We start from the raw sequence: 14,929 nt of genomic DNA, 5'->3' as shown, positions 1-14,929 counted from the left end.
CTCCAGCGCCACTCTCCATTTATATCCACAAACTAATGGACACGCATTACTTTCCATCCCTCCGGGAGCTCACTTGTTGCCGCATTGGCGAGAGGTTCACCAACATCGCTCTAGACGTCAACCTAGAACCGAACCCTCTTCCCATTCCCAAGCGACCACCTAATACCTCTGACTAGATGCGGCCACACTTTGCATATATCACGCCATAGAACTGAGCTAGGCTGGCTCTGGGCGCGACTTCCACTTCCCCTCCCCACTTGTATTTACCTTTCATTGCCTATACCTAGTAGGAATCCTCATTGGTGAGTAATTGCCAAGCCACTTTCATGATAAAGGCCTCGTTCAACAATTGGGAATCTCGTAGCCCCATGCCCCCCGCAAGCTTGGGCTTACACACCGTATCCCATGTTATTAGGTGGATGCCTCTCCGCTCTGGCTTGTCTCCCCACAAAAAATTCATGCATGCTCTATTAATAAGGTCCCGTGTGCCCTAGGAATCCAAGTGGTCTGCATAGTATAGTACGGAATTACCGATGTCACTGAGCTCACCAAAGTCTCTCGTTGGTAAGGTCTTCAGTTAGGTAATCCGTCTCGTCTTTTGTCGTCGAAATAGAGTAGAGCTCTTTTGTGATGTGTGCGCCTGGGGATGATGAGCCCGAGATGTATTTTTGTGTTTTGGGTTCGACTTTTTCTTATGAATGAGTCGACATTTGGAATGCTCAAAGACATGAGTATGCCATGGCACTGAGACACAATAGTTCATCAATTCCCCTTTTGGGAAGACCTAGTAGCTCAGGATCTCTAAGTTTCATGTCTTTGCCTTTCCTTTGATCACATACTTTGTGCACTCGAAGGCTCATGCCCGATCGATCCTCTTTCATTGGATACAGGGATTTCGTTCGCTCATGTCTCGTGTGGTACCGTTGTCTCTCTCTAAGTAAAGGTCAAGTATCTCCCTAGAATGTACGGGAAAGAAGCAGAAAAGGGTAAAAGGAGGTTGCTAGCATCAAAGAGAGTCGTCATAGATGATAAAGTGGGAGTTCGGACTTGGCGAACGAGCTCTTTCCGCGGGAGAGGACGGCGGGCAGGCAAAATAAGGATTCTGGTGGTTGATAGTAGAGCAAAGGCTAGATAACACATAGATAGGCATGCCTTATCATCCAAATGGATGAGAAAAATGCAGACGAATTGCTCGTCATATGATGGGTAGCCCACCCCACGCACGATCCAGTAAATAGAGTACGAGAGTTGCTCACACCCGGCTGTCCAAAGGTATTGAATCAATCTCCAATCTCTGCTCTTTCAAATCGTTCTGTCCAAGTTGGGAGTCTGTCCACCAACTCCATTCCTATGCAAAGCAAGCTAATCAGCGCGGGCAAGTCATAAAGGAGAGATGTATACTCCAGTAATTTCGGTTAGTTACTATCTTTTTTGCCTTTCGTCTAAGTACCTCACCAGTAAAGGGAAAAAAGTAAATAGCTCAAATATGGATTCGGAGGCCAACTAATAAGCGAGGAAACAACTTTTCAAACTTATTAAGGGTCGGGTTACGTACATGATAACAAGGAAACCGCGTTTTAAGAAACAATCATGTTAATGTAATGAGTTTCGTTTTAGTCCTGATCAATACATTAGTTGTTTGTCCACCCGGAAAGGAGAAAATGGCACGATAGAATTCCAGTTAGGCTGTTGTCGGCACTGTGGGACCTTTGTTTGATAGTCCCAGGTATTATTCCCCCATTTCTCTTCTAAAGCGAGATGGGAGATAGTAGCCACCAGGAAGTAGGTGGAGAGGGAAATGAATCAATAAGTACATGCAGGAGGTATGTAACCAAAATAAGGAGAGATTTGGTAGGAAAGTGGAGTATCCTTTGCGGCTTTCGCCGAGATTGTGTTAAGAACATTCGTTGATTCCTTCTGGCCGGTCACTCATAACTTCAAAATTCGAGTAAGTGCTTTAAGCTCTTTTCGTACACTCAGAGTCTTCCCTTCTCTCTTCTTCTATAGTGCACCGGCACTATTATAGTACACCGCCGATAGACTTTTGATCCTTAACTAGGAGGGTTTCGGATGAACTTCTTCCAGTCAACCAGTTCCCTAAGGAGAGTGACTACTATGTCTCACCAGCCCCATGTAAACCACTTTCGGGCGGGGCAAGCCCACTTGACGGAAGCTCTGGGACTGGACCCTTGATGAATCAATGTCAACCAAAGCACCTACTCGAGCGGAGAGACAAAGACGGAGCGGAGATTCTTTATAAAATGTTATATATATTTATATAATTCCAACGCAAGTTCATCCTCTAGAATCAAATCTCCGTAAGGCTGTTCTTATCAATGTAGCAGTCGATGGCCCCCCTTAACTAAACTAAAGGAGAGAAGGGGAGGGAGAACTCAGAAACCTTCTTAACAACCATTTGTTTTCTATCCTTTAAAATCCTAACATACTAATATGCAATCGTGGATGGATTATGTAGTAACTAGGAGATGAGACCCTGGGGTGGGGGAAGGTGTTCTTTATGATTACTTATAATCTTCGACCCACCCTTTCTTTGAACCTTGTCAATAAGAGAACTTAAAGATATAAACTGAGTTCCATTTGATGAGTAACTGAGAACAAAGGAGAGGGATATGAAAAGAATAAAGTAATGACAGAGGAAGTCATTGCTAGTAGTAACGACTTGTCACGATCCATTGGTTCATATAGAATCCATGTCCTAGGTGTATCAAAAAACATTCTTTTCGCTAAGCGTATATAATAAAAAAGAGTGAAAGGGTCCACCTCGAAACCAAAGGGGTATTAACTAACAGCTGAGTCCTCTCCGAACCGCAGGAGATAGTTGCCCATCATACGACGGCTCACCAACTGAACTTGCCTCTATGGGAGGATCGCTCCGGGCAGGTTCGGATCACTTACAATACACGGCTCTATGAAGGAAGGGCTTGGCTTAGGAGCGTTTTCAATATGATTCTTTTCCTGTATTTGTTCGATGATAAATGCGAGACAAAAAAGGCCCAGTCCAACAAGGGATGGAGCGCGCGGAAAGCCTAAAGCCGCATACCATAGATTGCTGGGAAAAGCGAGTCTGTTTTGTCCACATTCTTCATCCCCCTCTTTAAAAATGATCAAAAGGCTTGACGTAGTTAACTTTTTATTCCCGTGTTGGATCTCTTTCATCTCTGCCTCGTGAATTCTCACCTATATTGAAGAAAGGTTTGGAACCCGAATGAAGAGGGGATAAGGATCTTCCTCTCAATAGTGCTTCTCGAGGCTCTCCACTCTTCCCCCTTCATAAGTAAGACCTCGGCGAGGGGATAAGGAGTAAGGATTGAAACCCCCTTAGCTCTTCCAGGCACTGGACAAGGGTGAACTTTGTAAATCAGTAGTGTGGTTCCATAGTAGGCACTTCTAGGCCCCTTCTACTGGATCACTCCAATGCTTCGGGTACTACGGACCCTCTTTCATCCATTACAGCAGAGTCGTTTCATGAGCGGGAGGGCTAAGCGCAGTTCTTTGAATCAAAGTTGAATTCAATCGATTATTTTTTAGATATTAAAAGAGAAATCCATCCATCTATCCTATCCGATTTATCTTTCTATTCATATATATTACTCAAAAAATGGATTCATTTAAGTCCCATACTAAGAAGCCCCGAATCCTTGATTTGGCCAGAAATGCACTGCTTTGGGTCCAAGAAGCGAAGGGAATGAGCTCGGCTACTTTTCCTCCACACTTATTTAATTTATCTTTATGCTCGTTCCGCATGCGCTTCGCGCGCCATTGACGCTCTCCTCTTATTCTTCATTGGACGGTTGGGATGGACTTCACCGTTCTTTCCTAACTAAAATAGAAAAGGCTGTATTACATCGAGATGTCGATTCGTTTCCGCCCTCAATGAGATGGGGAATTTGGAACCCCATATTTAAACTTTTGGTCCCTTCATCTTTCTGAATCGAAGCCCGGCTCGCATCGTTCCAACAACCGGCAGGGAGTACCTCAGTATACGATCGCGCGTAGTAACTGGGAGTCCTATTACACCTAAGGACAACTTCAATTCACCAAACCAAGGTTCATCTCGTGTAGTGATTGTGGACTCGTACAAGGATATTGAGTAGACGGTTGATGTATCAGACTCGATTATATCCTTCGTAGCATGCATTCCCATCTGTGTCGCAACGGATTCGGTAAGCTACGTGTCCGGTGCATGGAAAACTGCCTTCGGTCTCCCAAACTGACTTACTCGTGGTAACCTCCCGGCTTCCCAATGACCTATAACGCTAGTCACTACTCCCACTGGGGCTAGGAAATAAGCCCCACAACCCAAAGCGGAGAAGAACAAATAGAATTTGCTACGAAAGCCAGCTAACGGGGGTATTCCTGCGTATGAGAACATAGTAATGGAGAAGGTAATATCCAAAATAGGATTCGTTTTGGCTAGAGCACCCAAATCCGCTATATATTTGACACGGGTTTGCCGTAATACTGAAACTGTGGCGAATGCATCTATCGTCATTGATGCATAAATAAAGAGACCAATTAGTAGTGATTGAATTCCTTCTATGGTTCCACATGAGAAACCAGTACGAATATAACCTACATGTCCAATAGAACTATAAGATAAAAGTCTTTTCACTTTCGTTTGGACCATGGCGGCCAGTGCTCCTAAGATCATAGAAGCAATGATGTAGTAAAAGAATATTTGTTGCAATGTAGCTCCATAGGAACCATAAATAGAAAGACGTGAAATATTAGTAGAAATAGATATTTTAGGCACAATAGAAAGGAATGTTGTAACTGGGGTGGGTGAACCCTCATAGATATCAGGTGCCCACATATATAGAGTCAAAAGAGATATGGATTCCGAAGGGGAGGGGGTTTGTATTCAGGGCTCGAGAGATGGAATAGATAGGGCCCTTTAGTTCGCCGTTGGGGAATTCACACGAAAGGGAACGAATCATTCTCAACGAAAAAAGTGCTCTCTGAACCGAACGTAAAAGTTGTTTTCCATCAGACGGCTGTTCCCGTAACTCTACTCTCGACTTGGATTATATATCCAAAAAGGTTCTCTCTCGGCCATTCCACATGCTGCCTAGCAGAGGTGTGGTTATCTAAAGTGGATTATATCTTTTGTAGTAGATGTCGAACTTGCTGCCCCATTGACTAAGAAGGGGGCGGACGTAGAAGCTACATGGACCCCTTCCTTTCTTTGCCAGCGCTTTCCCAGGCCGAGCCGGAATTCATTATTAGAAAGGGCAGGCAACGATGCTATTCCAATAGACCACCGGGCGGAACGAGGAGAGGCCCGGCAATCATAGAACCGCGGTCGAAAAATCATGTTCCCTTCAAATAACACGCACCCTAGGCTTGACTACGTTAACCTTCTTCGTTTTCGATGAAAAACAAATAACGATCTCCGAAAGCGTTTTCCTTACCCTCCCTTCGTCGAGTCTTTCCTTGAATGGTTGGGGGAAGCATGACCTTATTTTTACTTGGCGGGCATTCTTTCCAGCCTTACTCAAAAAGGGGGTGGGGTTGAATGAACATAGGCTCAAAGATGATTTGAAGGATCCTAGCTAGGCCATGCGTTCAATACAAAATATGGAAAGCGAAGCTCAAGCTCGATCAACGGGTAAAGGTCGATGTAATTGAGTCGATCGACCACAGTCCGAGGAAGAGAGCGAAGTGAGAGGAAAGCAAGGCGCAAGCTCGCCCCACATAGCTAAAGGTAGGTGAACAAAGCAATGACTCGACTAGAAGGTTCTTCAAGCAAAGGGATGACAAAAGGAGGGCGCTTTCCAGTGTTGGGGGGGTTGTTTGCCTTTTGAATTTTTCTTAGTAGTAGGGGCTGAATAGCTACTTAAATGATAAAGGAAAACGAAGAACCAATCTTTAGTCAATAGGAGCTCTACTTCCCTCTTTCTTTGCAACCTCATCACTGAAATGAAAGCGCAAACTCATTTCTTAGTCACCGAGCGAAGAGCACCCTTGGTACTTCAGTAGGGCGGGCTGTTTGAAAACTTTCTTTTGGTAGGGCGACGAATACTAAAATCTTGGAAAGAGCCGGAAACTCGAGAGGGTCACCTTTGGAAGCGTTCGCCGGTAACTAAAGTGTCACTCCTTCCTTTTTCTTATGTCGTGGCACTAACTGAATCCAATCCATAAACCCAGAAACTCAACTTGTTCCCTTTCGTCAAGTAGGTAAAGTAGGTATACGAACAACTTTATCTTTGCCTTAGAAATGGAACAAAGCAAAGAAAAGAAGGAGGCGGAAACGAGAAAGGAAAGGGACAAGGGTGGTCTTGCTTGGCGCGAAGACTGCTGGTTCGGGGTAGAGTACAGTACTAAAGATCCTAGGACTTCCAGGCGGTTTTGATTAAGGGCAGCTGTGAACCCTTGGATCTCGCCATTACAGCCCCCTATAGTTTTCGTTACCGAGATATTTTTTTATGTTTTTCATTATTCCCAGGGATTTTTTGGGTAATCCGCTCCAATGCTGGAAACAGTAAAATCTGAACAAAATCTTGTCGCTCTTCTTTCTTTCCTCGCGAGCAGGAAGCACACCAGCAGCGTGCGTTGCGTGATTCTACTTTGTTTTTTGCACTTGACTGGGTGGACAGTTGACCGGAAGATAACTTTGATTCGCCCGGCCAGCAGGCGGGCGACATGCTTATCTTGTGTGACAACATGGAAGAGCGAGTGGCTCTTCTAGACGAGCAGCTATGTGACAACACGGAAGATAAAGTGGGGCTTTCGTGTAACATGCTATGGTCTCAACGCCCTTACGAGGTAATGATGAGTTTCGCGCGCTCTAAGCCCGGCCCTGTTAGGAAGATTGGCCGCAATCTGAGCGGTACCACCCACCCTAACCTACCACCTATAGGCGGTCGTCCGTCCGTAAGCCGCACGAAAAGGAACTGCAGTGATCTTGAATAGGAATCCTACAGCGATAAATAGAATCCCCATAAAAATACCACTAGATCGAGCACTAGTGATTTCGTATCCGGTCAAAATCTTAGTTAATTGATCGAAGTGGGTAGCTCCAGTGGACCCATAGATCATGGAACAAATAGGGTGGGTAGGCTCAACCACCACACTACACGTATAGACGCGAACCACCCTTGTTACCGTACGTGCGACTCTCACCGCATACGGCTCGCACAAAGACTCCAAAATCCATCCCAAGCGTTTTTTTTTTTCTCTCCAATCCTCGATCAAACTTGCGTTCCCCAAGCGCTATGAAATGGGGGGTCTTTCCTTCACTTATCGTATATATTGGCTTGGCTTCGTCCCGAACCAAGGAAGCATTCTGGCGGGCGCGTGCGTGTAGGAAGGCCGACCACTACCTACATAAGCTACGACTAAAAGTCAAGCTGGAAGCGACTCGCTTCTGGATATAGATGGGGAATCTATAGATCATAGTAGTTCGCTAACCTCTCTAACTAACATACGATACAATTGAAACGGCACGGCCAAAAAAAGGAAGAGCTTCTTAGGTTGGCCTGTAGGAGCTGACGAATGCCTCCTCTCTCTTCTCTAAAGTTTACAACAAACAAGTGGGAGAGGTATGATTCGAACCTACGTAGAAAAACTTCAACATATTTGCACTCTGTCGCTTTTGACCACTCGACCACTCTCCCTTCCCGGGCTACGGACCCCCTTTGTCGCTTCTGGCTAAGCATCTTTCGGCGGAGGAAAGGAGGCGACTAGTCGCTTACGGCGAAGCTGCGAATGAGCAAGTGAATGAACGAGCCATGTTCCAGAGTGGCCATCTTAGTTTTATTCCTTTTCCCTATCCCCTCAAAGTCCCTTGTATAGGTTGGGCGCTAGCGTTTTACTAATAGAATTCAAATAAGGCTCTTCTGCTGAGCGAAGCTGTGAGCCTACTTAAATAGCTTACGCTTACCAAGCCTAATTTACATAGAGCTACAAGAAGCAAGCTTTCCCCCTTCGTTTGAGTCGCGCCTCACCGCAGGCGCCGAATGAATGAAATGAGTGGAAATCTTCCTTTCCCTTACAAATTACCAAGAAGTTGCCACTAGTGGCGAAGAAAAATAAGACCATCCCACCCAAAAACAACTCGGAGCATAAAGAGAAGAGAGTTCAGTCTACAAGAAGTTGGCTGGCAGAGATTTAGCCATTGGACGTAATCTATCTATCCTACCTAAACAGTAACCCTTTTCTTGTTCGTTCTTCGAATGACGGGAGACTTATTCTTTCCGGCTAATGAAGATACTACTCCAATCTTCCCATTCATTCCCAGTGGATTCTTCTTTTTCCTAAGAATTGAATGAACCAAGTTCACCTATACGAGAGTGAGGAATAAAATCAATAAATTTCCCACTTTTGATGTCCCACGATTCTGCTAGTTTAGAAACTAAGGAGAAGGACAGGGGTCGCTAGATCAGAAAAGCGATAACTAGATAATCTCCCCAAGTAGGATTTGAACCTACGACCAATTGGTTAACAGCCGACCGCTCTACCACTGAGCTACTAAGGAAGAACGGACTTAAGGAAGTCGACTCTCGTTCTTTGGACCAACCTATGACTAAACAAAAAGGAGTTCGTCACTCTTTTTCACATACACCGGGAGAAAAGGTTACGATAGCAAGCCCCTCCCCGGCCGGAGAGCCTCCAGGATAAGGAGGCGGCGGCCAACCATCCACTCTCGAGATTAATATTGATCAATCGATCTCCGTGTCCTACCAGTTCGCTAAGTAGACTCCCTCTACCGAGGGACAACAAAGGCTGGAAAGTCTCCTCCAACATAAAAAAGATCTGGAGCACGAACTCTCACTGTCATGCTCTTCAAAGCTTGAGCACTAGCAACGGCAGTAGCACTTCTGCTATTCAATCATAGAAGAGATAGAGATAAAGTTGAAAAAGCCCTTGATATCTTATGCTAACGAGCAAGAAATGGCCCTTACTATAGTATAGATAGGGCGTTAGCGCTTTAGTTTAATTGCAGCTAGCGCGCCCCTTTCTTTCGAAAAGTCAACTTTCTCGCTTGTTAGTTCAAGCAGTCCTACCTTCCTTTTATTTGGGTGGGGATATTTGAAGAAGCGCAGGTCAGGTTTGGAACCAAGGGGCTGGTTTTGATCTCGCTTGGCGATTGTTGACTCAACGTTTCGTGCTTGAGTTTACGGGCTCCCCTCCATCCTGAGAGTCAAGTAATTCGCTAAAGGATATTTAGTCGCCGCCTATCTTATGCCATGCTTCTTTTTTATCTGAATCGCTTTTGTCAGTCAATCAAGATTCGCCCTCAATAGAGTACAGAGCCGACCGGTCTCGTCATTCACGCAATTCCCCTGTCCATCAATTGATCACGCGAGTACGCATCCAGTCAGCACATAGCGAATTAAAAAAGCGTTCATCCTGGATTCTCTTCCTCAATCAAAATGTCTATCAATTAATCCCGGTCAAAGTCTCCACTTTTCACGCCCCTCTACTAAAAGGTGCACCATATTGATAGGAATCGACAAAGACCTTCTTACACACGTCCTCGAGGGTAGCATGAATAGAAATCATCACTAGTTTATCCCAAGGGCATGGTATGGGTTCTTGGTGTTGTTTAATAGATGTCGAGTGCTGTTTTTCCCCATCCTAGAATCTCCATCTGCTTATTGTGGGCGAGCTAGAATCCAACTATCAAGTTGGTTGTTCCAAAGACCAACTCTTTACCCTTTGCATCTTCATCTTTTCTCCAGCCCAGGCCCATTCTTCTGGATCTGAATTAGTCCTATTTCAGGTGCCTTCTTCAATAAAGACCTCTTGATCCCCCATTGATCATTTTGTTGATTGAAAGAGAATAAGCGTTATCCATTGAGTAAAGGGGGTTTGCTATAGTGATTCGGGCGGTTTGTGGCCCCTTCGAGAGTTGTGGGTCCTTTCCGCTTCATGAGTGGTAGCTTACGCTCAAAACTCCGGAGACACGAGTCGATTCCTAGTCGTTGCGGTCCGTTTTCGGGCTTCGCTTGTGCTATTTGCATTTCTGATTGGTTTCATCCATCCCCGATTCTAATGAATCGAGTATTCATGGGTCAGTAAAGTGGTTCGGGTTTTCGGTTGGTTCCCGTTCACCTGCCCCCCCCCCCCCTCATAATGCATTAGTGGGCGGGGTGGTAAACTTAGGGGGCGCCCGCCTCCTCTTCAAACGTGTCCTCGACAATCTGGCGGGAGTGCTTAGTCGTCTGGCTTTCCTTTTCCTCAACCAATTCGGTTGTGTCAGCCGGTTTAACAATTTTTTATGAGCTGGCTAGACAAAGAAAGATGGATTGAAGGTAATATAGATTGGAGTGAAAGTGGCACAGGACCTTTGACCGACCATAGGACGTATTCTACCCTTACCGAATTCATTCTATTGAAGCGTAAAAAGCTCGCATATTGCATTTCTTTGGTTTGTAAGTTACAGAATGTTGTCTGTGGATTGATAACAAAGGAAAGCCCCCCTTACTTATGTTATGCCATTTGATTGATGAAAGTTCGGTGCTGCTCACCACTCCTCGAGGCCAAGGACGGGGTCGAACCGTCATTCTAGGATTTGTAGTCCGATACATTTCCATTATGTTACCTAGCCCGCCACCTTATGTGCCAAAGTCAAACATTCTGCCTTTCCCGCTCCCTCTTTTTCTACCTACATATGCGGCGGTGGGTTACCAGAGAAGAGGGGACAACCTCTTTCTCCTTTACCTTGCTCAATCTTCCTTTGATGATTGAAAGTTGCAAGTGACTCCACTACTGGTTACAGAGGCCGGATAGAAGGTTGCTTCTGATAGATGTGAAGGCGAAGAACATATAGAAGCTAGCTCTTGTATTGGTTGAAACCATGCCTATATAATATATGATAATTTAGCTTACCAAAGTGGTATTACTCAAAGTAAGTAAGCAACCAGTTCCAAGTGACATGGCTTTTAACTATTCCTTTCCATCAAAGGTTGCTCATCCAGCCCAGCGGATCAATTATTTATGCGGCAGTGCAATGCAAAAACATAAGCCCCCTTTTTTAGTAAGGTATAGGTTGTGGAAAACTCCAAAACATTGGTTCTAAAAAGCTTACCTTATATTATAGAAAAATTTTAGAAAGGGGCACCTCCCCTAACAACTACAAGCTAGCGCGCAACGGCTTTGAAGTCGTTGTTGATTGATGGGCTCGAAAATATTTCTTTCGCTTCTCCGCCCATTCTAATTGATTCGCTTCTTCCTTCGCGCAAGCGCTTGGAAATCCCCTTGTTGTGTTGCATTTTGTGATCCGTAGCTTCAGTCTGCGTTTTTCGGATAGCCGCGACGTTGATTTCCGATTCAAATGTCATCTCCAGGTTTTGGTCGGCCCATCTGGTTAGTTCAGCTATCACTGCTGGAAGCCCCTACGGTTGTTCAGCTGAACTTATTGGCTCTGCGCTCTATTCGATCGGAACCCAGTTCGGTTCGAGAACCTTCTCTCATAGATTTCCTTCACCAAGTCATTGTCAGCAATCAGCTCTTATCTCATAGATTTCCTTGGTGTCAAAGGGCGCTTTCTTGTCTTGCCCAAAAACGGTTTTCATTTTCATTGGAGAAAGACTCTCATGCGGCAAGGTTTTACACATAGGGCCAGCTGCTTTCTTTATCTCGCTTGCCCTTAGTCCGTCTAGCGCCTTTCGGTTGGGGTCTGCCCCCCACGGAGCGGTTGAGATCAGACCAATTAATTGGTATCAGTTGAAGCAGTACCCTTTGGACAGTTCTCTCCCTCTACTGTATTTGACAGGGGCGGAAAATATCACTATCTATCAATAACGCAAATAACTTGAAAAGGGTTTATGGAAGCAACATCCTATCTATCGATAGGCAAGAACAGACTGCTATTGGCTGCTTTACCTATCTATTCTTTTATGGCCGGCTTGGAGATAGAAGAGGAAGACAAGCATCTCTATCAGGATCATGCCTGAATTCATTCATTGAACCTTGGGATAATCATTAGCATTGAAGTCAATCACCACACCACCTCTAGAATACATACGACATTAGACGACGCGAGAGTGCATGATCAACACACACCTAAAGCGCCTACGTTCCGCTTGCAGCTTATACAACCACAACCTCCACTTTAAGATATGAAACTATACTTAGCCCCGTGGTAGTCCCGGGGGATGGCATCCTCCTATAATAGTTAGCAGTACTGAACAAACGAGTCATCGGTCTTCTAAACCGAAGGTATAGGTTCAAATCCTATTGGACGCAATTTAATTCCATATATGTTTATAGTTTTTTAAGATAATTGAAAAGGAAGAAATATCTTTATGCTTGTTCTTTCAGTCGAAAGCCTTCCTTCTGTTCTTGAATGGCTTGTTTTAAAAGAACTTCCGTTTACTTCTCGTTTTGGTCTCAGATATTCTTTCTTGGAACTGAGGTTTATTACTTTTTAAGTAAGTACGTAACTCAACAAGAAATTTCCTTACTTGTCCAATTGATAACGAATGAAGATAACCATTTGTTCTGGTATAAATAGTCATTATCTGTTCTTCTACCGTAGAACTCTTGCAAGGAAGGCGGCGAGTGTCCATGCTTAAAATTGATGGCGAGTGATGCGATGACGACGACGTACTCAGAAGAGAAGTTGTTCATTTTTTCAAAAAACTGTACACTAGATGAGCCTTTGTCTCAATTTAACATCAGGGGAAGGTTCCCAACGCTGTGTACGGAGGAAATCGGAGCATTAAAGGGAACAATTGCCGATGAGGAGGTGAGGAAATCTGTGTTTAGCATGGGACCGTTGAAGGCGTCAGGAATGCATGGTATTCATGCACTATTTTATTAGAATCAATGAAGCGTGGTTGGCCCCTCGGTCTGTAAGTTGGTTCGCGATGTGGCTTGTCTAGGGGTGCCTCGCTACCTAACACGTTGGGTACCACACTTACTGTCCTCATTCCGAAGACACCCGCACCGGAAACTTTTAGCAATTTTTGGCCTATTAGCCTATGCCCAGTGTTGTATAAAATCATCACCAAGGTTGTCACTGAACGACTAAAGCCGCTTATGGTTATATTTGTTGGCCCAATGCAGACGCAAACGAGTTTTGTGCCCGGCAGGAACATCACTGAAAAAAGTTTCTTGGCCCAAGAGATTGTGCACAATATGAGGCGACATAGAGGGGCTGGTATTATGGCACTCAAGGTGGACCTTCATCAAGCTTTCGATCGCCTTCGCTGGGACTTCATCACAGACACTCTTATGGATGTGGGGCTACCGTTTGGTTTGGGTCAGTCTATTCAGTCTTATTATTCCCCTTCAGTCCCTGAACTGGGCTCTTAGTCCTGATACCGAAAGGGGGAACTTGATCGTGGGTAAGGAGCGTTTATGATTTGTGCTCTCGGTATGATCTCCCTGTGTGGTTCCATCAGACTCTTTTTTAGGTCAACAAAAACCTGAGTTTGAGCATGATTGAGTGCTATCACATTTACAAGGGATCTTGCTTGGTCAAATTTTGTGTGATTCTCACATCTTTCCTCCCTTCGTCTATATCAATTGTGATAACATCACATGTTCAGTAATCGTCTCACGAAAAGTGGTATCTATTAAGACTTTCTCCATCATAAGTTTCCACTTTCAAATGGTGTTCATTTTCATCATCACTTTCTAATGAATCCTCGTCATAAAAATCGTAGGATTCTATTTCGTGACTTTCTAGAGAAGTTTCTGCTTCCACCAACTCCCAGAAGAGTTTGAAATAGTCTAATTCATCATTTGCTCTTGGGTGCCCTTGATACTAGGTGGGACATCGTTTTCTTTTTCCTTTGCAGGTTTATGACCCCCACATAATTTTAAGAAAAAGAAAGAATTTCATCATCCTCTTCTGACATATCATCACTTAAGTATTCTTTGGGGAAATATTCATTGAGTGTGATGGGTCCTTTTGTTGACTTGGTCATTAACCCCTCGTGAAGTTCTTCCCCGTTATCTTTTGTCTTCTTCTTCTTTCTGATCTTATTTTTCTTATTCTTTATTTTACTGACCGCTTTGCGAAGGTTTCTTTGAGCCTGATTGTTGATTTTTGGCTTTTGGCTTTTCTTTTTCGCACTTTTACTTTTATAGGTGACCCATTCATCTTGGCAACTACCTTCTGTATCGACATCTTCTTCCGCACTTCCCTCAATTATGGTGATGGGATTAGCAGGGGCCTTCTAGGGATTGCACTCTTAGCTGTAGCCAAAGGGCTTTATTTTCTACCTACTCAGCTAACCGAGCAATAAAATGAGCAAGATGTTCTCTTAGGTTGCCTTTCCCACTAAACTAAATAAATTCTGGCTGAGTGAAGCCTGGGGGAAATGGAAGTCTACACAAGATGAATACGGTTTGGTGACAAGTCTAGCTTCATTCCTTGTCCCTTCTTCTACTTTTCTTCCTTCATGACAATATCATCAATGAATGCTAACAGTTAGGGTCCAAGCTACCTGTAGATGTATATGGATGCGGGTAGGCATTGACCCCTATGTTAGGATAGGGGTGGCCTTGCCCCCAGGGTAGTTGATCCTTGAATTATGGGGAACGTTATACACTGGTGATTGAAAGGCAGGTTGTGCCCCTTTCTCAAGATAGCTTGCACCAATGTATGGACCACTTGGAGATTGACCTTGTTTTTGATGGGATAGGACTTGCTTGTCTTCTAATCCCGCGGCCAATTAAGAGAATTGGACAACCAAGCTTTACATTTGAGACATCATGAGCTCCATTTAATGCTCTCTTTGGGACATTTGGACGAGCTATTACCCGATTATCCAAGTTCTCATACTGGTGAAGTTTGGTCCCGATAACTTTCACACTTCGCAACCCCATAGAGTTTAGGTCATCATTTGAATGAGATCCATGTGAGGATCCAGAAGAAGAACCTTCTGATTCAACCTCCTCATCAAGGGCTTTGGCAATTTCATCCTCCTTTGAACTTGTCTCAAACACAGGA

At 44.5% G+C, this 14,929-nt stretch overlaps 1 protein-coding gene and 1 non-coding gene across 2 annotated transcripts; both read right to left on the bottom strand.

Annotated features, from left to right (window-relative positions):
- Positions 1 to 4,189: 4,189 nt before the first annotated feature.
- Positions 4,190 to 7,074, bottom strand: LOC124917468 (NADH-ubiquinone oxidoreductase chain 2-like). Its single transcript, XM_047457892.1, has 2 exons — positions 6,906 to 7,074; positions 4,190 to 4,836 (listed from the first exon to the last, which is right to left on the bottom strand). The coding sequence occupies exons 1-2, from the start codon at positions 7,057 to 7,059 to the stop codon at positions 4,190 to 4,192; spliced, it is 801 nt and encodes a 266-aa protein (XP_047313848.1). The 5' UTR covers positions 7,060 to 7,074.
- A 1,351-nt stretch (positions 7,075 to 8,425) lies between these two features.
- TRNAN-GUU lies at positions 8,426 to 8,497 on the bottom strand. Its single transcript has one exon. It is a non-coding gene; the product is annotated as a tRNA-Asn (tRNA).
- Positions 8,498 to 14,929: the final 6,432 nt, after the last annotated feature.

This window comes from Impatiens glandulifera, unplaced genomic scaffold (assembly GCF_907164915.1).
Source record: "Impatiens glandulifera unplaced genomic scaffold, dImpGla2.1, whole genome shotgun sequence".
Classification (NCBI taxonomy): Eukaryota; Viridiplantae; Streptophyta; class Magnoliopsida; order Ericales; family Balsaminaceae; genus Impatiens; species Impatiens glandulifera.
This window is presented reverse-complemented; position numbering and strand designations above follow the sequence as displayed.